This window comes from Triticum aestivum, chromosome 2A (assembly GCF_018294505.1).
Source record: "Triticum aestivum cultivar Chinese Spring chromosome 2A, IWGSC CS RefSeq v2.1, whole genome shotgun sequence".
NCBI lineage: Eukaryota > Viridiplantae > Streptophyta > Magnoliopsida > Poales > Poaceae > Triticum > Triticum aestivum.
The window spans coordinates 20,983,362-21,007,320 of record NC_057797.1 but is presented as its reverse complement, the minus strand read 5'-3'; the positions used below and the strand labels follow the sequence as shown (position 1 = coordinate 21,007,320).

At 43.6% G+C, this 23,959-nt stretch overlaps 1 protein-coding gene across 1 annotated transcript; it reads right to left on the bottom strand.

The window, feature by feature from the left end:
• Positions 1-335: 335 nt before the first annotated feature.
• LOC123184379 (indole-2-monooxygenase) lies at positions 336-4,545 on the bottom strand. Its single transcript, XM_044596521.1, has 3 exons — positions 3,999-4,545; positions 1,702-2,130; positions 336-1,621 (listed from the first exon to the last, which is right to left on the bottom strand). Exons 1-3 carry the CDS (start codon positions 4,533-4,535, stop codon positions 1,106-1,108), a joined length of 1,482 nt encoding a protein of 493 aa, XP_044452456.1. The 5' UTR covers positions 4,536-4,545; the 3' UTR covers positions 336-1,105.
• Between the last annotated feature and the right edge of the window lie 19,414 nt (positions 4,546-23,959).

Below are 23,959 nucleotides of genomic sequence, written 5' to 3'. Positions count from 1 at the left end.
GGCACCCACACATATTCCTCATATGTACATGAGAGTAACAATCACATGTTTGCAGTCCCATTCAGTTGGAACAAATGAGAATTTGACCCATAGCCTCCATATTTGAGCTAACTTCGTATTAGAACAAATACAACTTTACACTGGCTGATCCTACTACAGTTTCTTGCATGTAAGAGGTTGAATAGAATTTGTAGATATGCCTGCCATGGAGAAATGCTTACTCTATGTATATGTAGATATGTCTGCATGATGATTCCTTTCAGCATTTAAAAATATTTTACATCACATATGGCAGAACTAAGTTATGTGTGTTCTGGGCATATGTCATGAATACTCTTGTGCTTCTCTTGGCTGCCAATCTCCCTATGAGCTTCGAAGAACTTGAGCTGACTGCACTTTCTACCAAATTCTTGTGTAATATTTTCAGGTAATCAGCCACCTAGTATTCATGGATGTGATGACTTTGGAGTGTTATGGAGCATTTGGTTGACTGCAGTATTTTGGATCAGCCAACTTAATTGTAATCATGAATCTTATGTGTGTTCTGGACCATTTGGTGTTCAAGTGTTATGGAGTAGAAATCCTGTGGATGTGACTTAAGTGTTTGGACCATTTAGTGTTTGAACTCTTTTAGACCATCAAATAAGGGTCCTTTTATGTGACTTGTGTTTTCTGGATGTTTGCCAACATGGCCAAACTTTGCTTTGTCAAGATTGACTTGAGTTTGAATCTGTGATCAATGATTGTGCAATATGTGTTCTTGATCTTGTTTGTGGATAAGAGTTGAACATTGTATGACATTTGAATCAGAGCAATAGCCAATTGTAGTTCTGGTAGTATACCATCTCACCAACAATTTATATGTCGGCAAAAACATTCCATTGGAGAAAGTGTCGGCAGAACTACACCCGTAGCCAGACAAACTATGTGTTGGCAATGCCAAAGACCTTTTTAGACAGACTAAGTGTCGGCAATGCTAAAGACCTATTTGGACAGACCAAGTGTCGGCATAGGTAGGGTGTATGTTGTCTTACCATCTGTCGGCATAGGTAGGGTGTAAACAAACAGACCATGTGTCGGCGTATGTAGGGTGTACATTGACATATCATCTGTCGGCGTAGGTAGGGTGTATGCCGACCAAAAAAGTGTCGGCAAGTGAACTTCTGTCGGCAATACCTTTGCCCACAGCAAGTCCTCCGACTATTTTGTCTTCTGTCAGCATATGTGTTAGCGGCAAATTATCTGTCGGCAAAGGTACCATATTCCAACAGATTGATGTGTCACCAAAACTTAACCGTGGTGTAGTGCTTGCAAGGGCCCAACTATTGATGATGGTGCGTGTTCCTGAAGGTATCTTGTAGCCTTTTATGTTGCAGTCGACCATGGAGAGGTAGGGCACAAGGAGCGGTGCGGGCATGTGGAGCCGAAGTGTCTCTTTGATGACCGCCTCCAAATAGGCCAAATTGTTGATATCATCTTCGGTAACCATTTCTTTTCCCTTTGGTATAGAACTCCTCAACTGATCTTGTAGCTTCTGCATGAGGTGGGGATTTTGCACGAGCCGAATCATCGCATATTCCAGTACTATAAATGATGTATCTGTCCCAGCTTCGAACATGATCTACAAACATATAGATACATATATAAGTATCGATGTCATATAAGCTTCCACATGTGTAGGCAATGTTTGTGACATCATACCGCCATCTGGGCTTTAATATGGTCTCTCGTGAGGTTGTACTTGTGTTGAATAGAAAGCAACACATCGATGAAGTCATTCTCCTCGTTGTCATGTTCTGACGTCGGCTTGCTTGCATGCTCATCGATGAGGTTATTGAGAAGGTCATCCCACATCTTGTTAACCTTTCGAGCTTTGGCACAAACCATCCTCTTGATGATGCCCAGCTTCACCAACATGGGAAAGTAGTCCTCCAGGTTAAATCCACCGATAAGCAATGCGTTGGCGTCGATGAGCTCATGAAAGAGTTTATCGTGGCCTTGTTTCCTGAAAAGCTTGCCGGAGACGACATGGCACACGATGTCACATGTGAAGGCACTAAGAAGGTCACTCAAGTCGATGGAGGTGCATTTGGAGGCTGCATCTCCAATCTTGGCCATGACCAACATCACCTGTGAAAATTTTAGTATGGCTGATGTGGTGAATAACGTGTAGCCATGCATGGTGCAATATATCACTTTCTTACTAGCATTAGGATAGATTTGCATCTAAGAACTATTGCTTTTTATAAACATGGTGTCCTTGTCCATAACATGACTATGAAAAAAGAGCTAGGCTTATTGGTGAGACTACTATATAAATCTATTGAGCTCAAATGAATATCATGCACAAAGAAAACAATGGACAGCATGACATGAAATGCAACACAATTACCTAAAAAGGTAAAGCAACAAAAACTTTATTTTTAGTTGAGCAACAAAAACTTATTGTAGTAGATATAATTCATGGAATAGTATTACCTTGATAGAAAATGAAACAAAAATAATAATACTATAATACTTTGGGAGAAGAAAAATGCTAAAATTCAAGATCTTCACACATATTACACGCAGAGCTTGCACTATACTAGTATTCTATGTAAGAAAAAGTGTAAAGTAGCGCAACTTCCATTAATTTAATTAAAGAGAAAAATAGTTATAGATAACTGATATTACTGTGCATCACATCACTTAGAATCTGACTCTCACTGTCCCCCCTAGAAATAATAATACTTCAAAGCTCAGAAAATAATAATTAATCACAGGATGGAGCCCATAATCACACCGCTCAGAAAAGCTCAAGATAATCCAATGGACAAGGAACCGACTGAAATGAAGAAAATGGGCTGCCTAAACCTTAGGATAGGAAATCCATAGAATATTTTGCTTTAAAACGAATGTGTAAGATGAATAGACAAAGACACTATACGGATGAAAGAATAATCTCAATCTTGGAGGGGAAGATAGAGACCGCTACCCTCACTCGGTTGCAAGTATTCAGGACCCTTTCCTCCTCCACAAGAAACGTCTCCTTCCTCCTCCCGTCGGTGCCGCCGCGGATCCGCCCCGCCTCCAATGGCCTTTGGCCTATGGAGGTGCGGAGGATCTCGGCCCCCCGCCGGCGGGAGGGACCCCGTTCTCATTTTTGCTAGGTAAAACGTCTTGGTTGGGGCTGTGTGGCGGTGGCGATGTCCCTCCGTAGTAATAATGTCTCCCACGTCCTATCTCCGCCCCGATGGTGCGAATAGCGTTGTCGGAGGATGTGTGGAGGTGTGTTTCCGTCGGATCTCATGGGATTCGATCGGTGTTGGTCTTCGGTGGATCTCTTTGGATCCAGTTTTTGTCCGTCTTCGTTCGTGTTGTTCCAGGTTTGATCTTTCCAATCTACAACTCTCTTCATCGGCGATGGTTGCTGCTCTGGTGTGTTGGTCCTTTGGGGCCTTAGCACGACGACTTCCCGACTGTCTACTACAACAAGGTTTTCCTGACTCTGGTGATGGAGGGGCAATGACGGCGGCGTGCCTTCAGCTCGCTTCAGTGCTTGTAGTCGTCGCTACGTGGTCCATAGACCTAGTTGTAATTTTTATTACCTCTTGTGTTCTCCATACAGTCATAATTGATGAATAGATTGGAAATTTCTTTTGCAAAAAAAAAGAAGGGGAAGATAGAAGATTCCAAGTTTTCTTACACCAAACAGTTTTCTAGGGGAGAGAATTTTACATAGAGACAATTTTTGTTGTGATTGGTCGTGTAAACCAACAGACTACCAATAACTAGGAGCACACATACCCACAAAAAAAAAACTAGGAGCACACATTTCCACGAGTCCCCCAAATATATTTTTTTTGCAAGTGAAAAAGCAGAAAAATACATAAACATTGAAAATGACAAAATGATTCTAGACAATAGGGGTAGGCCCCCCGAAACAATGACAAAATGTTTCAGCAAAAAATTCAGGCGACTGAAAAATGCCAAACATGCAATCAAATTGACGGTTTTACCTCGTGCTCGCGCGCATGGCGGTAGGAGCGGACCTTCCTGTTGGTGAGCAGGTGCGTGGTGGCGATCTTCTTGACCTGCCGCCAGTGCTCGCCGTAGGGGCAGAAGGCGACGTCCGAGGGGCCGCAGAAGAGGATTTCGGTGACGGGGGAGTAGGGCCGGGACGCGAAGACGTGGTCGTGCGTGCGCAGCACGGCCTGGGCAGCGCTCGGCGACGAGACGACGAGCGTCGGGATGGCGCTGAGGCGGAGGAGCATGAGCCCGTCGCGGCCGTGCTTGGCGGCGAGGTCGCGGAGGGAGACGTGCGGGAGGGAGCCAACGAGGTGCAGGTGGCCGATGATGGGCAGCCTGAAGCTGGGAGAAGGCAGCTTGCTCAGCAGCTGCTCTCTTGCGGTGGCCGTCCCAAAGCGGCGCACGACCAGGATGACGAGAAGAGGGCAGACGAGCAAGGCATAGACCACTAGGGCTGCATGTGGAGACGGAGACCTCGCCTGCAGCAGGAGTAGTAGCTCATGGAGGCTATGCTGCACCTGCAACATGGCTGTTCAGTTTACTGAATGATGGCCGTTGGGTTTATCTTCCAGAGCAGCCCCGCTGGTTTTATAGCTATAAGCTTGGAGATTACAGCGAGAGCTAGACATCTTTTTCAGTCCATACTTTGTTCAGGGGAACTGCAGGCCGATGTAGGGAGTACCAGTAAGAAGTGAAACGAATTTTCTACGGGACCAAGAATTTTCAACGAGAGGGGCTGCGAGCGCGTGATTTCGTTTGATCCCTATATGTTTGCTGCAGCTCCTTTTGGAACTTTGTTGTTATATTTCTCCTAAATTGGTGACTGTGGCCCTGTGGGCACGGTCTGCTCATTTTGCTGGGGCAGTGCGTGTGCTGATTATTCCCCCCGCGTACTTGTAACGGATTGGACCTCGTCTGGTTTCTTTTGGTAATCCAATTGGAACCGGGGCTTTGAGCCATTTTCATTAAAAAAAGAATGCAGGCCATGAAGACTAGTCTAGCTATAAAATAGGAGAACACTAGGACCACCCCACGGCAGTGTCGAGGACACAACATGCTAGGGATAACATTAGAATATTTTGCCTTATTACTAGGTTTCTTCATTCTAGTCTATAAAATAAGAGAACATTAGAATATTTTAGCGCGCCGCACAACCACGCGCCTATTGGAGCAAACCCAAAAACCAATGACCAGCTACAAACAAAAGGGAATGGGGCTCCACGACGACGCCCTCAAGAGGGTGATGACGCCAAGCGTCACCGCCGTCGAGCCTGAGAGACCGGACTAGAGTTTTCACAACGGAGCCCTGGTACCATGAGGAGACCAATAATATCACCTCCATGAGGGAAGCAACAGCCGTGGCTTCCCTATCATTGACGCCATAGCGCGGATCTTTCGCTCGGACCCTTACAAGTGACATCCACCTAACCAAAGTTGCTGACCCAACACGCCAGGGGCTGCTGCCGACACCACCATGCTTCCTGATCTAGACTAGGGAGCCATCACCGCCGAAACCATGGTAACACAAGAATCACCCGGTACCCCTGGCCTCGCTACCCACATAGCCAAGAGGAGACGCCACCAATGCCGCAATGCGGCCTGACGCAAAGACACCCATATAGCCTCACCATGCAGGGTCGCCACCTCGGCGCCCAGAATGACATGCCACACACGTTGGAACATCATACCGCCAGAAAGGCAGAAAGCCGCATAGATCAAGCATGAAGGTGAGCATTGTGCCCAAGCACCATCACGATCAGTACCGGACACCACGCGCAAAGAGAGTCCCTGGTTACAGTTGTCAGATCCCACTTGGATCTAGCTCCACAACCACGCCGGTTGCGAAGACCAACGGAAAGGGCCAACAATACCTCACAAACCACCTGCCTGCAACGTGTCTTCAGGCCAGCATCAACCCGTGTGAGGATGCCATGGTTGCATGTCTCCTCGGGATAGATCCGACCTAGATCCGGCCAAGGGAGCGGGTCCTTATACCATATGGCGTATTTTTCACTCGTGACCTATTCACCCATGATTTTAAATTTTGTATCTCTTAGATCTTTTGAATCATATATCTATTTATCATCCGTCTGGATATTACCGCTCCTAGTATTTATATATGTAAAACAAAGTTTAATCTTGAACATGTTTTGAATGTGGACACCAAAAGTGGGTTTCTCGGCCGCCGCACATGTTCGGTGCCTGGTAGGCAGATGGATGGGCAACTGGCTTCAATGTAGTAGGAATCTGTCATGTCACTATGTTTGGTCGCTCAGTGCCGGCAGTAAAGCGGCGCAGAGAGCGAGCGCACGAGGCATGAGCGGTAGGCCAGAATATGCACCTCAACCGCTGCACCGACGTGAATGTTACGCCGTTCGGTCGGCATGCGCCAGACCAGTGACATCCCCTCTTGATCGGCATGAATGCGGCGCGGAGAGCGGAGTAGCGACTAGAGCATGAAGAAAGAGATGGTTTTGTGTGGGTTCGGGGTGTCGGACGCCCACAAACCTCCTCCCTGTTTTCCTTCAGTTTGCGAAAATACAGACTCGTGGACCTATTCGTGGATGGACAACGTTGGATGGTACAAAGTGTTCAGACAGCATAATTCGAGCGTAAATGGACGAATTGATGTACCTAAGAGTATATCAACACAAGTTGCAGGCACTCAGCTGTGCGCGCGCGCTTGGATCACTTAATTTCTACTAGAGTTACTCATTTTTTCTACTACAAGATGATGGTTGTGAAGACGAAGTGCTAACGTGACGAGTGATACATTGGCTGAACTTTCTTCGTGCATTGCTCGTCGTACAGTCCTATGGCGATGGATTTGGACTTGTCTACCTACCAATGTACAATGTGAATTCAGGGTGTCGGACGGCCACAATCCTCCTCCAGGTTTTCCTTCAGTTTGCGAAATTACGGACTCGTGGACCTGGTCATGGATGGACAATGTTTGATGGTACAAAGTGTTCAGACAGCATGATTCGAGCGTAAACGGACGAACTGATGTACCTAAGAGTATATCAACACAAGTTGCAGACACTTAGCTGTGCGCGCGCGCCTGGTTCACTTAATTTCTACTACAGTTACTCAAGTTTTCTACTACAAGATGATGGTTGTGAAGAAGAAGTGCTAACGTGACGAGTGATACATTGACTGAACTTTTTTTGTGCATTGCTCGTCGTACAGTCCTACGACGATGGATTTGGACTTGTCTACCTACCAATGTACAATGTGAGTGAGAAACATGTCGAACCCCCACAAACCTCCTCCGGGTTTTCCTTTAGTTTGCGAAAATACGGACTCGTGGACCTGTTCGTGGATGGACAATGTTGGATGGTACAAAGTGTTCGGACAGCATAATTCGAGCGTAAATGGACGAATTGATGTACCTAAGAGTATATCAACACAAGTTGCCGGCACTCAGTTGTGCGCGCACGCCTGGTTCACTTAATTTCTACTACAGTTACTCAATTTTTCTACTACAAGATGATGGTTGTGAAGACGAAGTGCTAACATGACGAGTGATACAGTGACTGAACTTTCTTCGTGCATTGCTCGTCGTACAGTCCTATGGTGATGGATTTGGACTTGTCTACCTACCAATGTACAATGTGAGTACGGGGTGTCGGACGCCCACAAACCTCCTCCGAGTTTTCCTTCAGTTTGCGAAAATACAGACTCATGTACCTGCTCGTGGATGGACAATGTTGGATGGTACAAAGTGTTCAGACAGCATGATTTGAGCGTAAACGGACGAATTGATGTACCTAAGAGTATATCAACACAAGTTGCAGGCACTTAGCTGTGCGCGCGCGCCTGGTTCACTTAATTTCTACTACAATTACTCAATTTCTACTACAGTTACTCAATTTTTCAGTACAAGATGATTGTTGTGAAGACCAAGTGCTAATCGTGACGAGTGATACATTGACTGAACTTTCTTCGTGCATTGCTCGTCGTACAGTCCTACGGCGATGGATTTGGACTTTTTTACCTACCAATGTATAATGTGAGTTCGGGGTGTCAGACGCCCACAAACCTCCTCCGGGTTTTCCTTCAGTTTGCGAAAATACGGACTCGTGGACCTATTTGTGGATTGACAATGTTGGATGGTACAAAGTGTTCAGACATCATGATTCGAGCATAAACGGATGAATTGATGTACCTAAGAGTATGTCAACAGAAGTTGCAGGCACTCAGCTGTGTGCACGCCTAGTTCACTTAATTTCTACTCCCTCCGTTTCAAAATAGATGACTCAACTTTGTACTAGCTTTAGTACAAAGTTGGGTCATCTATTTTAGAACGGAGGGAGTACTACAGTTACTCAATTTTTCTACTACGAGATGATGGTTGTGAAGATGGAGTGCTAACGTGACGAGTGATACATTGACTGAACTTTCTTGGTGCATTGCTCGTCATACAGTCCTACGCCGATGGATTTGGACTTGTCTACCTACCAAGGTACAATGTGAGTGAGAAACATGTGTCTCGGTGGCGCGAATAGAAGTGTAAGCATCCGCCGCAGTGCAAAGTGCAAACAATGACACGTAATGTTCCTTTCTGAAATGTTTGCTGACTACTTTGAGGATCCTTTGTCCATTAGTGACCTAGCAAAGGAATATTTGGTAATCGCTAGCTTAGTTACAAACATGCGTCCTTCATGCTTCATGAACTCCACGTTTAGCATGGAATCCGGTCCCACCAATATGACTTCCCACATGCATGTTCTCACGATATAAACCTGGACAAAACTAAGGAAACGAAATGCATTGCATGCCAATTGTAGCACAAGGATGCAACAATAATTAGTGATTTTTGAATTGGTTTAATCAAGATTAAATATCACCTATTGTTTTTAACCTGCTTTGTCTGATTTTTTTCGTTTTGTTTTCCTTTTTATTTTATTTTTGTGTTTTACTTTTTTCAAATGTGCTAACCTTTTCAAATTCATGAATTTTTTTAGTGCAATTCATGTAATTATAATACGTGAAATTTTAAGAAATGTATGAATATTTTTTAAATATGCAAGCATGTTTTTATTTGTGAGCATTTTAAATATTTATTGTAATTTTCAAATTGATGAGCATTTTCTAAATTCACGAATATTTTTAAAAAATTACAAAATAAATCCATGAACTAGTATTCAAGAACTTTTTCTTCGAACAATAATAGAGGGATGAAGAAAGCGAGCTGAGTGTCACAAAAATGAGAAAAAAATTGTTGAGCTACTAGAGCCAGTGAGCTATCTTACCAAGGTTCAAGCAAACATGCGATAAGGCGCTGTTTCTGATTATTTTTGCAAACAGACACTCACATACGCGTCTAGTTCGGCTCGGCCAATCTTTCTTCCTTTTCTCTGTGTGCAAAACAAAAATATGCAAGCACGCCTAGATTTGAATGTCCGACCTCCTGGTCAATAGCACACTGCACTAACCACAAGAGCACAATCACCTCACGTGCTCAGCTACATCTTCTTCACCCTTTTCTTATTATATATGTCCTTTTCTTTTCTCTAATTTTCTTTTCTTTTTTATTTGGAATGTTTTTGTTTCGTTACTTTTTCTTTTTCTTTTTTCTGTTTGCTAAATTGAATTAACTTTTCTTTCCAAATTGAATGATTTTTTTTCAAAATTGATGAACTTTCTTCAAAATTAATGATTTTTTTCAAAAACAACGAACATTTTTTCAACAATGATGAACCTTTTAAAAATCGGATGAACATTTTTTTCAACAATAATGAACTTTTTTAAAATATAATGAACTATTTTCAAAATCCATGAACTTTTTTTTCATAATCGATGAACTTTTTACAACTTCATGAACTTTTTATAAACTCAATGAAGTTTTTCCTTATTCAATGAACTTTTTTTGCCAAAATCAAAGAATTGTTTCAAATTCAATGAACTATATTTTCAAAATCGATAAACTTTTATTCAAAATCGATGAACATTTTTACCGAAATTCTTGAACCTTTTGAAAGACCTGATTTTTCTCAATTATGTTTTTTAATATTTTTTTTTTGAAATGCGTGAACATTTTCTTAAAAGGTCAATAGTGAAGTTAATTGTCAATGGTCAACATCTCTAGTCATTGGTCAACATGTCCCGTCAATAGACCATACCTTTTTTTATCGGGAGCATCCCGAGCGAGCACTAGTGCTTGTCAATGATCAGGAGAGATCGCTCCACGTTGGTGGGCCGGCCAACATAGCATTGCGCGTGAACGCGAGTCGATAGGTGGCGGCAAAGGCACCCAATAGGAGCTCCCAACAAAATGAACTCAAGCTACATCCATTTTCGGCTCTTGGCCCATGTAAGCACTAGTACAAGCAATACCATGTGAAACGGGGCTTGAAGCGCCAATTAGGAAGTCCCCAGTAGCACCGTTCATTATTTTAGTGGTTCACTGTAGTCATTGGTTTACTATAGCAACCTAATATTGTAGCAGACTGTTGTACCATAGAAACCAAGTTATTTGGTCGCGTTATTTATCAAAAGTATTTTGAAAAAAATATTTTTTATAAAAAGTGTGTTTTTAATAACTTGAGCAATTTTTTGGAAATCTGACCACAGCTTTTGATAACATAGATATTTATTTAATTTGTGACAAGTTATTGGAAAATGAGATATATTTTTTCAAATTATGAACAATTTATGAGTGCACAAATACTTTTTGCAAATAAGAACAATTTTAAGGAATTTTTTGTAACTTTTGAATAAATTATAAATAATTTTGAAAAATGCAGGCTTTTTTTGAAGTTCTTGACAAAATAATTGAGAATGGAAACATTTTTGAATTTGCAAACAATTTTTGAAATTCAAAAGGAAATTGAAATATGAACATTATTTGGAATTTCCAAATATTATTTGAAAATGAAAATGTTAGAATTATGAACAATTTTGGAAAATTGCCATATATTTTTATGAAAAAAATTAAAATCCAAAAAAACTGGTCAGCTAGAAAACCCCAAAAATAACAAAAGAAAATATGCAAGAAAAAGAGAAATTTTGACCGAAGCCTTCTAGATGGTTTACCAAAAAAGATAAAAATTGGACAGGGGTCACTCCACAAGGTTGGCAAAACCGGGATTAGTAGAACCTATATGGGCGGATCCACCTCGCCCCTTCTTTCTGCGAAACAACGACTATTGGACGCAGTGAGCATCCAATAGGAAATGCCAATGCTTTATCTCTCCCAAAGCAGGTGCGGGCTTCCTACCGTCCATGTAGTGGACTGGCATGTTAGTAACTAGTAATGTTTGTCCGTTCGTTCAGTTTTTTTACTTCTGTTTGATGGAAATAAGAAGAATTTCCAACCTAAAAAAAGAAAACAGTGAAAATAGTCAAGCTCTGGATTTTCCATGTTCCTGAATGGAATTGACATTCCACATCAACGTAAAATGGTGAAAATCTACCATGCTCCAACAACATAATTTGCCATCCAAAAATGTGTCCGATCAGATTGCCATTCTGAGTGAACTGTGTATTATTGCCAGCTCATAGTTCGCTCGAAGGGGTGAGCGGGAGCAAACGCTTTGGAATTCATGTGCATAATCGGACATGCATGAGGGCGTTCAATCGGGATCGGCAATTCTATTACATTAGAGAAAATAAAACGAGTGTGTTTCTATAAGTTCTCTTCGCAAACTTTTAGGAGGAGAGATGTTTATACTTTTGTGTCAGCTTCCCACCATTCTCCGTGTGAGATTGAACTATGCACTTATTTTGCATGTAGTTATTAATGTGCCTTTAAGTTTTTTCATGGATTTTTGTTGAGCTTTTTTATGGTAATTTGGTACTCCGTGTACATACAGTGGAGTACCAATTAGATTCTACCCATGATTCAAGGGGACAATTTGGAAATTTCTCTATTGCTTAATTTGGTAGCAAACTCCACTTTTTTCACATCACATCCCTTTCTTCTCGATCAAGCCAAGTGTACACCTCCTCCTTCACCTCCCGACGAAGATTTTTTGTCGAAAGAGACCCTCTGCCGACTGGAATTGCCAAAAAAGACCCCCTGCGGACGAAATTGACAAAAGAGACCCCCTCACTAGTGGCGGCAGGCCCGGCCGCCACAACAGGAGGCGGCACCCCGGTGTATAACGGTGTGTGCACATTGCGTCGTGCCGCGACGGAACGGGCCGCGCCAGGTGGGCCCGGCCGCCACCGGGTGAGGCGGCCGCCGTTGCCGCTGTCGCTACCCGGCCGACAAGGCCTGCTGCGCGCGCGACGAGACAGCGGGCCCGGCCGCCACTACGTGAGGCGGCAGCGCTGCTTTCAGGCGCTGATTCCCGTGCGCGAACACTGATTCCCGTGCTTCACTTTTGTTGCTTTGCCAGGACGGATTTCACGGGCTCGCTGTTGCTAACTGGGCTGATTCCCACGCGCGGAGGACGACGAATTTCAGGCGCGGGAATCACTCTCGCTTTTGCTTCTTTTGCGTTAGCGGATGCGACGGCACTGCGAGAATCACGCTGATTATTGCTCCAGCGGATGCGACGGCACTGCGGGAATCACTCACTCGCTGCGGGAATCCGAGGCTGCGGAACCTGTTGTGCCGACACTACAGGGATCATCTTCCTTTATATAGTATGCTTCTGCTCCGTGCGCAAGCACACTGGCATCCTCTTCTACCTTCTGAGTGTGTAAGAACAGAGAGAAAGAAAAACTCAGTAGGCACTTTCACTCGTGATTTAGGGCGATTTGGAGTTGGATTTTGAATATGTTGAAGTTGAAGAAAAGATAGACGAAGGTAAGATCTATCCATTTTTGTTGGTTTCGTTTGCATGCATGATGTTTTTACTCTTTTTGTTTAGTTCATAACTATGTGTTATCTATTTTGTTAGGCATTATTTCATCACTTTTTGGAGTCATTTAGAGCTTCAGGAGTACGATTTGCCTAGCGAAGTGAACTACGAAGTTGAAGATCAAGGTATGAGCTTTGCGATAAATTGATTTTTTTGTGCATGCAAGGTGGTAATTAGTTAGTCTTTTAGCTCATCATTAGCTATGCAATGTTAGTGATTAGAGGTTAGAAATAATTTCAAACGACAGATGTAGCATTTATAATATATTTTTTAGAAGAGTAGGTTGAAGATGTTGTATCAATGTTAGGTGCGTCCATTAGTATTGACATGCAAGAAATCTTAATACGGTAATTAAGAAACACTTGTACTGTAATTGTTCATTGCATGTGGTATGTTATTTCATGTGGTATGTTTATTAATAAGTCTATAGTTAGGAGGCTGTAGGTCTAGTTTGTTATGTCGAAATAATCTAAATTTTATATGTTACGAATATGTGCTAATGTACTTGATGATGTATGTAATTAGGTAAAATAATTAATCTTAGTAGCAAACAAGGAGGAGATGACGTGATTGAAGAAATTGTGTTTCCATCTTCGCTGTCCCTTTTGAGGTGATGACCAGATACATGCAAGTGCTATTTTCATAATTTTGATAGCAGAAAGAAAATTCCGTTTGTAATATTGATGTTCATATGATAATAGGTTGACTCTGTTCATATAGTACTGGTGACGGAAATTTATTCGAACTATTTGGACTCTTAATTGCATTCGCAAGCACATCCATATTGGAGCTAAGGTATAAAATGACACCGTGATTTTGTTAATATTTTTTATATTGATGTACTGTTCCGAATAATGTGTGCATGTCGCTGCAAATATTATTATTTGTAAATAAATGATTGCTATCGTATGATATTTAAAAATTATATAAAGCCGGAAGAAATTAAATGTTTACTCATATGATATTAAAATGTTATTATCGTACTATTATGTTTAATGGTTGTTTGGATAGCTAGTAATTACCATCGGTTTTACTCTCGTAGACGAGTTTGAGAAAAATATATCAAAATTAGTTTTTAGTAATAGTCATTTTTACTCTCGTAGATGAGTTTGAGAAAAAAATATCATCAAAATTAGTTTTTAGTAATAGTCGTTTTTACTCTCGTAGACGAGTTTGAGAAAAAAATATCTTTAAATACCCGTTAACCAAATATTTGTAAGCAAATGATTCTAGAAACAAACCGAATATTTGTAACAAAAATACGGTTATTATTTTAGTCGTATGATATGTAAATGTTGTCATCGTTACTAAATGTTCGGTTACTAATTATTTGAAATGTAAACGTGTATGTTGGTTAGGTACTATGAAAAAATTAGTAGTGTACTATGGGAACGTCTTACGCGACGGTCCATTCGGGGTGGATGTGTCCTTGTACGAGTCGACTACAGTTGTGGTGAGAGACATGGTCAACGTGGGTTACGCAGCTGTTAGAAGGTGCATCCGAGCGGTGTTTGGCCCAGTGATGCAGGAAAAAAATGACAATAGAGGCCTTCGTCGTTGACGGAGGAAATGATGGGACAGTTTTCCGTTGGGGTTTGCGGCCCACAGGTGATCGGTCGTGGGGGTCGTACATGAGGTTTGCAAGCAATCCCAATAACTCAATGTATGGTCAGCCGATGGTGTATGTGGAGTTCATTTCAGTCACTGATGTTGCCGGATGCAGTAGCAGGGGTGGTGAGGTCGAGTTGGCCATCACATCAGCCCCTAGCATCGGCCCATCGGAACCGATGGGCGGCCAGCCTGTGTATGACACAGGATATTGGTCGGCGGCCGTTGACATGAGCGAACACGTGGAGGGATTGCCGGAGGCGCTAGATGATGATGATCATTCTTCTGCGTCTTCGGAGTCAAGCGGAGAAGAAGATGTTCCTCCTTAGAGGGCGGTCGCGGCGGCACTGCAACCTGGGTTTTTACAGGATATGAGCATCACCAACGAATTTCACTCCGCTTCTGGCCTAGGAGCGGGAAGCCTGGAGGTTGGGCAAGTTTTCCCAGATAAGAAGTCTGCTTACCAGGCAATGGGTAGCTATGCAATCGGCATCCACCGCCAGCATAGAGTGAAGCAGTCTGATAAAAAAGAGTTGAAGGTCATATGCATCCACACCGCGAAAGGTTGCCGCGGAAGAGTTCTTGCTAGACTGAAGCCTGGTGTATGTCAGTCATGGCATATCACAAAATAGTGGAGCATACCTGTGAGCAAACTGGGACTCTTTCAGATCACTGCAATGTGACGCAAAATTTGTGGCACAGACTATGGAAACAATTGTGCAGGGAAGTCTCAACATTAGTGTTAGGGCTCTGCAAAAAGATGCAGAGGATCTAATTGGATTCCCTGTTAGCTACAGCAAGGCTAGGCGTGCGAAGGAAAATATATTCAAGAACATGTATGGTACCTATGAGGAGGCATATTTGTATGCCCCTAGAATGCTTCATCAAATAGCAAGTGCTAATAGGGGGACTCAAGTTTGGCGGAGAGAACGTCCAAACCCAATGAACCCGGGTGAGCTAATCCTGGACCGCTTATTCTGGGCATTCGCCCAGACTATACAAGCCTTCAGGCACTGTCGCCCGGTATTATCTGTTGATGGTACCTTTCTCACTGGAAAGTACAAGGGCACACTATTGGTGGCGATTGCAACGGATGCAAATAATCAGCTTCTTCCTATTGCATATGCATTGGTCGAGAGCGAGAACAAAGATAGCTGGTTGTGGTTCCTGAGCTGCGTGAAGATTGGTGTCGTGAAAGAGCGTAAAGGTGTTTGCATCATTTATGATCTCAACACTGGATTATTAAGCGCTCTTGAAATAATTAAGGCGTCGGAAGAAGAGTGGGGCTGACCCGATCTAGAGGGAAGGTGGTGCATGAGGCATTTGGCAGCAAACTTTTACTCCAAATTCAAAAACAAGGATTGGTTCAAGTTATTCAAGAGGATGTGCATGCAAAAAACTGAAGCCAAAATGAATGCGATATGGGCAGGTATCAATGGTGAGATCGACCGCGTGGCCTTGCCGCAGAGAGAAGACCGGAGGGGTCGTAGGACGGCCATAAATTTGAGCCAGTGGATCACCGAGAATTGCCCTCATTTGGAGAAGTGGGCGCAGGCTCACGACACCGGGGCTCAGTATGGAATAATGACCAGCAACATGTCAGAGGTGTACAATGGTGTTCTAAAAAGGGGTGCGAGCACTGCCTATCACAGCCCTAATTGAAGAAACTTGGAACCAGACCCTGTCATACTTTGCAGACAGGGTCACCATCGCCAAAGCACAAGTTGAATTGAACAAGCCATGGTCCGAGAAGATGCAAAGACATCTGGACGAGAAAGCAAAGAAGTACCAAAGTCATGGCTGCAGGAAAGTGGACGCACTTAGGAATAAGTGGGAGGTCAATGTGCGAGCCAAGTACGTTAAGGGTCACCACAGAGGATCAAAAAAGCAAGCTGTCACCCTTGGCTCAACCTCCTGTGAGTGCACTTGTAACAAGCCCAAGCTTGAGGGCTACCCTTGCAGTCATGTGCTCCGGGCGGCTGCTGTTCAAAAAATCAGCGTCGAGCCATACATATCGCCGTACTTCAACATGTACAATCTGTACAACACTTGGAACGGTGAGTTCTGGGCTTGGGGCATTGATATGAACTACAAAATGTTGTGGCCAGATGAGCCGAAATGGGTTCCGAACGCCGGCTTGATGAGAACCGCAAAGGGACGACGTCAGTCTAGGCGTCATCGCAATGACATGGACCATAGCCAGATGGGAGAACCATGGCGATGCCGCGTTTGCAGGTGTCCTGGACATTCACGCAAAGACTGCCCGTATCGAGCCAACAACAACGCATGATGTTGATATACATGTACTCGCCATGTCTATTTATATTTCTACTCGTTATGTGTACTTATATTAAATTTAAATTGATTCTCTTTGTATTATTGTACTCCTGATGTTAACTCAGATAATTAATGTAAATCGTATATCTTTGTATTTTTGTACTCCTGATGTTAACTTCAGATAATTAATGTAAATCGTATCTCTTTGTATTTTTAAGTTAATTTTGATTTGCATTTGTATTTCTGTCTTCCTCGTAATTTATATTTGTATGTTTGTGTGCAGGTTGTGGGTGAAGTGCCAGTGCTTTTGCAGGGCCCCATGACGCCAGCCAACGTTGCCACCTATTTTTGAAACCAAATATTAAGCATGATTATCGGCCTTTCAGACTTCGAACCATAAAGAAAACATGGCCAATACACAATCATTTCCTTGCTCACCTTGACACTTATGGACTAGAAGGTTTTGCTAGGCTCACATGCGACGACCAAGTACGTTCGGACCCATCCCTTTTGACATCCCTCGTTGACCGGTGGAGACCTGAAACCCACACCTTTCACTTTCGTTTTGGGGAGCTTGCACCTACACTGAAAGATGTTTCTATGATCACTGCTCTACCAATTAGAGGTGAGCCGGTAGTCTCTCCACGAGTGTCTCCATCTTGGGCATTAGATATAGCAGCCCGTCTTGGGATTGAAATGCCAGAATCAAAACGTTCTGGTAACCCTCGGGGCATCCCACTCGCCTGGCTTTGTGATAACTTTCTTAATATATCTAGCTTCGCCAATGAGGAGACGAGAAAAAGACATCTGTTTGCGTATTTGTTGTGGCTCCTCGGGAATCTATTTCCAAATTCACATGGGGACGTTGTTGTCCCTGGTCTCATCTACATTGCAGAGAATATGGTAGATGAACCTTTACCCGAGCCGCCAAAATACAGCTTCGGTTCTGCCATGCTATCTCATACATACAGAGGCTTGTGTGATGCCACGCAAAAAACCTCTTTCGCACAAAAAGCTCCATTACTTTGTGTCGCCTATGAGTTTCTACAGTTGTGGTCCTGGGAATACCTCCCTATAGGACGACCTCGTATAGTACAACCCATATACCCATACGACTTTAGCGAGGGTGCTTGCGCAACTATGGCCACCAGGTGGACAAAGGCACGGAAACGTTGGTCTCCAGATATTGCAAAAAATTGTTACCCTATGTACCACCAGCAGTTTGAGATACTTGATGAGGCAGAAGTCACATGGAACCCGTGGACTCAGGACCAGCTAAAAATGGTCTTTGATGCTCGACACTTCAGACCAGGCATGTTGACCGATAGTGCATTCTGGCTGACTCGCTGCAACTTATTGTTCCTGTGGTGTGTTGAGCCTTACAACCCAGAGCGTGTAATGAGACAGTTCGGTCTCTATCAAGAAATTCCACCACCTTTTCCCAGACGTATCGACGAGGAAACACATAAGTAAGATGTGACATCCCTTAATAGTTAGTGTCATTTTTAATTTACTAATCTCACACTCTGTTACACAATTTGCAGGCTAACCAATATGGGCAGGGGTTGGAGTTTATACGATTGGAGGGAAGAGAACATTGAATGGGTACACAAGTGGGAAAATGAAGCGCTAGTAGATATAGTGCATCAACTTAGGTATATTTTATGTACATTAATTTTTTACGATGATCATACGATGCGTGAAGATGCTTTGCTTTCATCACAACGGTTTATGTAATTATTTAATTTTGTAGACCGTACGATGGAAGTACAGATCAAGCGTACAAGCAGTGGTACTGCATGAACACACGTGCTAGCCTGGCCAGTCAGCCAGCTACTATACCAACACATCTCACACAAGAGGAGCAGGCGCGGAGACATGTTGAGCTGCATGCAGCTTACTATCGTGACCAGATGGTAATCACTTGTAACTTTTTTAGGTCCATCATTTCATAATCATTTGAACTAAATAACATCCAAATATTGTTCAGCTTGAAAATGTCAACGAAGTAGGGCAGATGGCTAAGGATAGCATGCCGGCCCAGGGCCCATATCGCAAGACATTTCGGGAACTTTTGCAACAATTCGTGGCAAAGAAGCTCAGATGCGGTAGAGGCGACGACGTTGTCACTGGAGTATACATGCCGGTAGCGAGGCAGCCAGACCGAGTGCGGCGCCGTCGTCCAGACCGAGCGAGGCGCGTAAGAGCCATGAGCAATGGGGGGAGGGTCCGAGTACTAGAACGACATTGCCACGACATGACTCATCTCTGCCACTGCATCGCTCTTCTTCGATGCAGCTTCGTCAGGGGCAGACATCTCAGGACCATGGCACGGGTTTGGATTCGATGCCCGAGCAGTTTCTTTCCCCTAACCCATAAGCGTACACAGGATATGATGCATACACCCAAGGTGAGGGATCTCAGCCGTATCTCTCCACGCGAGGGATCCCCATGCCCGAGGAGACTCGTGTACCAGATTTAAACCAGCACCACGTACAATGGCCAGACAGTATAGGAGAGGGATATGCTCAGGTAGTCATGTTTACATTTCAATGCATTTACAATGATATCATATATTATCCTCTAACAGTTTGTTTAAAATGTTTCTATGTGCAGGACACACCTGATGTTAATTGGGGCGATGAGAACACCCAACGCGGCATCAACACAGGCCTCCGGGGAGCATCACATGATCATGGCGTCAACACAGGCCTCCGGGGAGCATCACATGATCATGGCGTCAACACAGACTTCCGGGGAGCATCACATGATCTTGGCGACCTGGTTACATCATTAGTTACAGAGTTCTTCGGAGGGGACATCATTGGCCCATCTTTTATCCCCGCGGAGTCATAACCATACGACTACAATTACGCTTCAGGTTCGCAACAAGGATTCGCGACTCCACCACCTACGCACGACTCGCAGACACATGAAGCCGAATTGGAGTACGGCCGCGGTCTTCGTGTGACCCGGCCACCTAATCGCTTGTCGCCTTCCGGTCGTAAGGAAAGGCCAGGTGGTCGTCGTAAAGTAGGGTGATTCATCTATGCACGTGTACAATTTATGTCTGTATCAAACTTTTCGATTTGAACATCTATGTATGCTAAAATAAAAATGCACCAGTCAGGAACAATTTTTCCCGCCTATATCTCCCGCCATACTATCCCGCTGCACTCTTTTGCTTATGTTAGGCCGAAATGAATTTTTTTTTAAACTTTTGGCTGATGAATACTGTGCAACCATTGCCTGTCTTAGACATTGAAAATATATATTTTCAGGCAACGCTTTCCCCTCAATATTTTCCCGCCAATGCTTTCCCTCCATATGTTCCGCCACCCGTTTCCCGCCAACCCCTTCCCGCCATATCTTCCTGCCACCCGTTTCTCGCCATATGTTCCCGCCAACCCTTTCCCTCCATACCGCAGTCGTTCTTTCCCGCCATTTTCTCCTCTTTACCTATAAAACCCTGTTCAGACGGAGGTGCATAAGCATTCAAGTGTAGTGTAGTCGAGATGTCCCATTATCCTTTCGATCGTAGTTTTCACCCTGGGATGAGCAGCACTTTCTGAGGCTAGCTACCGATTTCAGGATGGACAATAGGATAGTTCCATGGGACGAACTCACCGGTTGTGACACCATAATGAATGAGTTGGCTCACCAATTACGTAGGTCTGGGTGGCCTGAAAGGACCTATGAGGAGGTACGTAAAGAACTTCTTAGGTTGGATGCAAGGTGGAAGAAGGTAGTGGAGCCAAAGAGTGAAACTTTTAGAAGGACTGCAGAAAAGCATCCATTTTTATGGACTGAGGAGAGCGAGGACGAAGATGATATCTTCATGCCGCCGCTTCCGGGTTCTGCATCGTCAAAGGGCAAGAGTTCTGCATCGTCCAAGGGCAAGAGTACTGCATCCACGAAGGGCAAGAGTTCTTCATCGTCCAAGGGTAAGAGTTCTGCATCCTCGAAGGGCAAGAGTTCTGCATCGACGGAGGATGACAATGATGACTTCATGTAGTTTTTAAGCTGTATTCCAGTTGTACCGTTTAATTCAGATGTACTTGCATTATTAGTTTGTACTCTCTTATTGTAAGGCAATATGTTCTATCTTAATTTCATTTTGTAGTTGTTGCACGATGTTCGATAATTATTGGAGGAAAAGAAAATGCCACTACTTTATTCTAAAACTATATTTTTTTCCACCACAACAAGGTACAACTGAAAATAAGATACAACACGACAAGGTACAACTGAAAATAAGATACATCGTAGAATTTAAATAAAGCTACATTCAACTACTGAAATAAAGCTACATTAAGCTGTAGAAATAAAGATACAAATGATTGCGAAATTTAAAATACTACCACAGGAATCTACTGAGTCCAACGTGGATATTTTCCTTTTCCATCGCCAGCTTCTTCTGCTGCCTTGGCCTGACGAGCCCTTTCTTTATTTCTCTGCCTCTCCGCCTCACGAGCCTCCTTTCGCTGTCGTTCTTGCTCCTCCATGCGACGAGCCTCTTCCCTGTTTTTCTTTCCTAAATCCTGAAAAAAAAAACGGTGTTGCTCCGCATAATATTCTTTTAACTCTCTCTCTTGCTCTGCTTTCTCCTCAGCTTCCGCCTTCTCGCGTCGCTCTTCCGCATAGAAACTATTCCACGCACGGCGACTTCTTTCACGAATCTCAGTCACTGCCGAAGCCGGCATTTCCGTGTCAATCCAACGATAGTACATGCACAGAGGCGGAGGAGACTACAACAATAAACAAGAATGTTATTAAAGAATCTATCAAAATACCAACAATATCTATTTGTGATGGTTAAAGCATACCGGAGGCTTGTCGTACTCTGAAATAGCTATGGGTGGATCTTCCTCATAATTGGCGCACATGAAAAACTTCATGCCCAACCAATCTGAAAAATCCGTAACCTCCTTCACCATGCAAAGATCGCCACACCAACACCGCAGGACTGCCACCCCCGGAGGCAAACTTGCATTCTTCATTTTCCTCGGCCTAATGCTTTGATCCGATCAAGGCAAACTCATACCGACTGAAAAAATGTGTTACACACTTTGCGCGCTGCCGATTTCGAGGATGGCTGGACGAGAGCCTCGGTGTCTCCTTTTATAAGCTCAGACGATAAATGATGGCGAGAAAATTAAGCAGGGATATTTACGATCCCTGTAGTGTCGGCACAACAGCTTCCCGTAGCCTCGGATTCCCAGTGCCATCGCATCCGCTGAGGCAAAAGAAGCAAAGGCAGGATTGATTCCCGGGCGAAAGAACCAAAAGCGTCCATATTCCCGCGCGCGTCAGAGTCACAGCCCTCACTGTCGCGCCTCGGAATCAGCGCCGTTTGCGCACTATCGCGCGTGCAGCAGCACAGGACAGGCCGCCTCGGCCGGTGGCGGCGTGGCCCACCCGCTGGGCCCGCGCGCAGCAGGCCTTGTCGGCCGTGTAGCGACAGCGGCAGAGGCGGCCGCCTCACCAAGTGGCGGCCGGGCCCACCTGGCCTCGCCCATTCCGTCGCGGCACGCTACACTGTGCAGATGTCGTTGTGCCCGGCACGGCCGCCTCCTGCGGTGGCGGCAGGGCCCGCCGCCTCATGGCGTGGCGGCAGGTGACACGTGTCGCCTGCCGCGCCTGCCGCCACTTGTGAGGGGGTCTCTTTTGTCAATTTCGTCCGCGGGGGGTCTCTTGTCAATTCCAGTGGGCAGAGGGTCTCTTTCGACAAAAAATCCCCGACGAAGGGCGCACCTCCGGTGGCTCTTCATTGGCCACCTGAGTGCCTACCGGCCTTAGCATGCTGCCACTTCCCTTTTTCCATTTGTGTTGCCGCCACCATGTGCTATTCAACATTTCCACGTCTACGACGCCCACCTCTATATTCTTATCAATGTTTGCCACCTTTCCTCGAGGACCAGCCAAACACACGCAGTTCTCTAGCGATTTTTTGCTTAATGTCAACACATGTATCTACCTCCTCACATAACTATTAAAATTATTGTGGTTCATCAAATATCTTCCTGGGAGCTTGCCAGTTATTATACATGTGTTTACTAGTACCTCCACACATGAAGTTTCTACATGTAGTTTCTCGATGCCGGAGAAACTCATTCTTGGTAAATCATTATAAGATATGTTAATCCACGGGTATTTGATACTAATTCAGAATGATCTTTGATAGATGAATTGAAGTTTATATACATTGTTGTCCTTGTCATTTGTTATCTTTTGATTTTTATGAATCTTATATTGTTGGAACCATTTCTTTGCTTCCGATGCCTCATACGTTAAATGTTAGATGTCAAAATTATTCTTTTACTTCAAAATGGTAATAGTTTCAAATTTTTGAATATGGGTGTTGTGGAGCTCCATTTAAATTTATGTGTACCCTTAATTATAGGTCAGATGCTTTGATCACTACAATTATCAGTTCACAATCGATGTTCCAAATTCCATATATTTCCTTCAAATTTAATAGAGTTGTTTTGCTATCAAAATGTTGTGTTTTTATGGCTAGACATTATTCATTTAAAAGAACAGAATGTGGCAATACTGAAAAATGGCAGCAACTGGCATGTGACTCGCAGAAATTGCCATTTTTCGTCTTACAATCTACTTGAAAAGGGTGTACATGATTGTCAAGGCGGTCTAATGCCATCCACATCATTGTACTCATACCTAATATATTAGATTATACCCCCACATTGCTGCGTAATTTGGTTGTATGGAGATGAATATTTAGATTAATAATGTGAAACCCGAAACTAAAAATACATATGATTCATTTTATTTGATTATTATTGTATAGTTCTAAAATATGTTTGAATATGAGTAGCATAAATGGAAAGGAAGCTTATTCCCATGCATGGTTGCATGCTGAGTTGGGACTTTTACTTTGCATGGTTAAATATAGAGGTGACATGTTTGCATGTTGAGAGAAATATGTAGCTGACGATCATCTATTATCTATATACGAGTTGTATTTGATTATTCTACAGTTTTACAAAATTTCTATCAGAATATAAACATCTAAATACCCAATAAATACATCATGAAAATATATTCCATGATGAATCCAATGATGTTGCTTTGCTATCAAGTATTTTGATATATTTTTATATAATTTGGGTCAAACTTCAGAAAGTTTGACTTTAGAGAATACTAATACGCAAAGTATTTGAAAACAGAGGGAGTATGTAGTCTGGTGGTGTAAGTGATAAACGTGCTCATTTTAGTCCGTAGTAGCCCTG

Excerpts from the sequence above, each read along its gene's own strand:
- LOC123184379 (XM_044596521.1), bottom strand. The coding sequence starts at position 4,535 with ATGTTGCAGGTGCAGCATAGCCTCCATGAGCTACTACTCCTGCTGCAG. Across the intron at positions 2,131-3,998 it reads GCCATGCGCGCGAGCACGAG|GTGATGTTGGTCATGGCCAA; the intron begins GTAAAACCGTCA and ends AAATTTTCACAG. Across the intron at positions 1,622-1,701 it reads ATATTAAAGCCCAGATGGCG|ATCATGTTCGAAGCTGGGAC; the intron begins GTATGATGTCAC and ends ATATGTTTGTAG.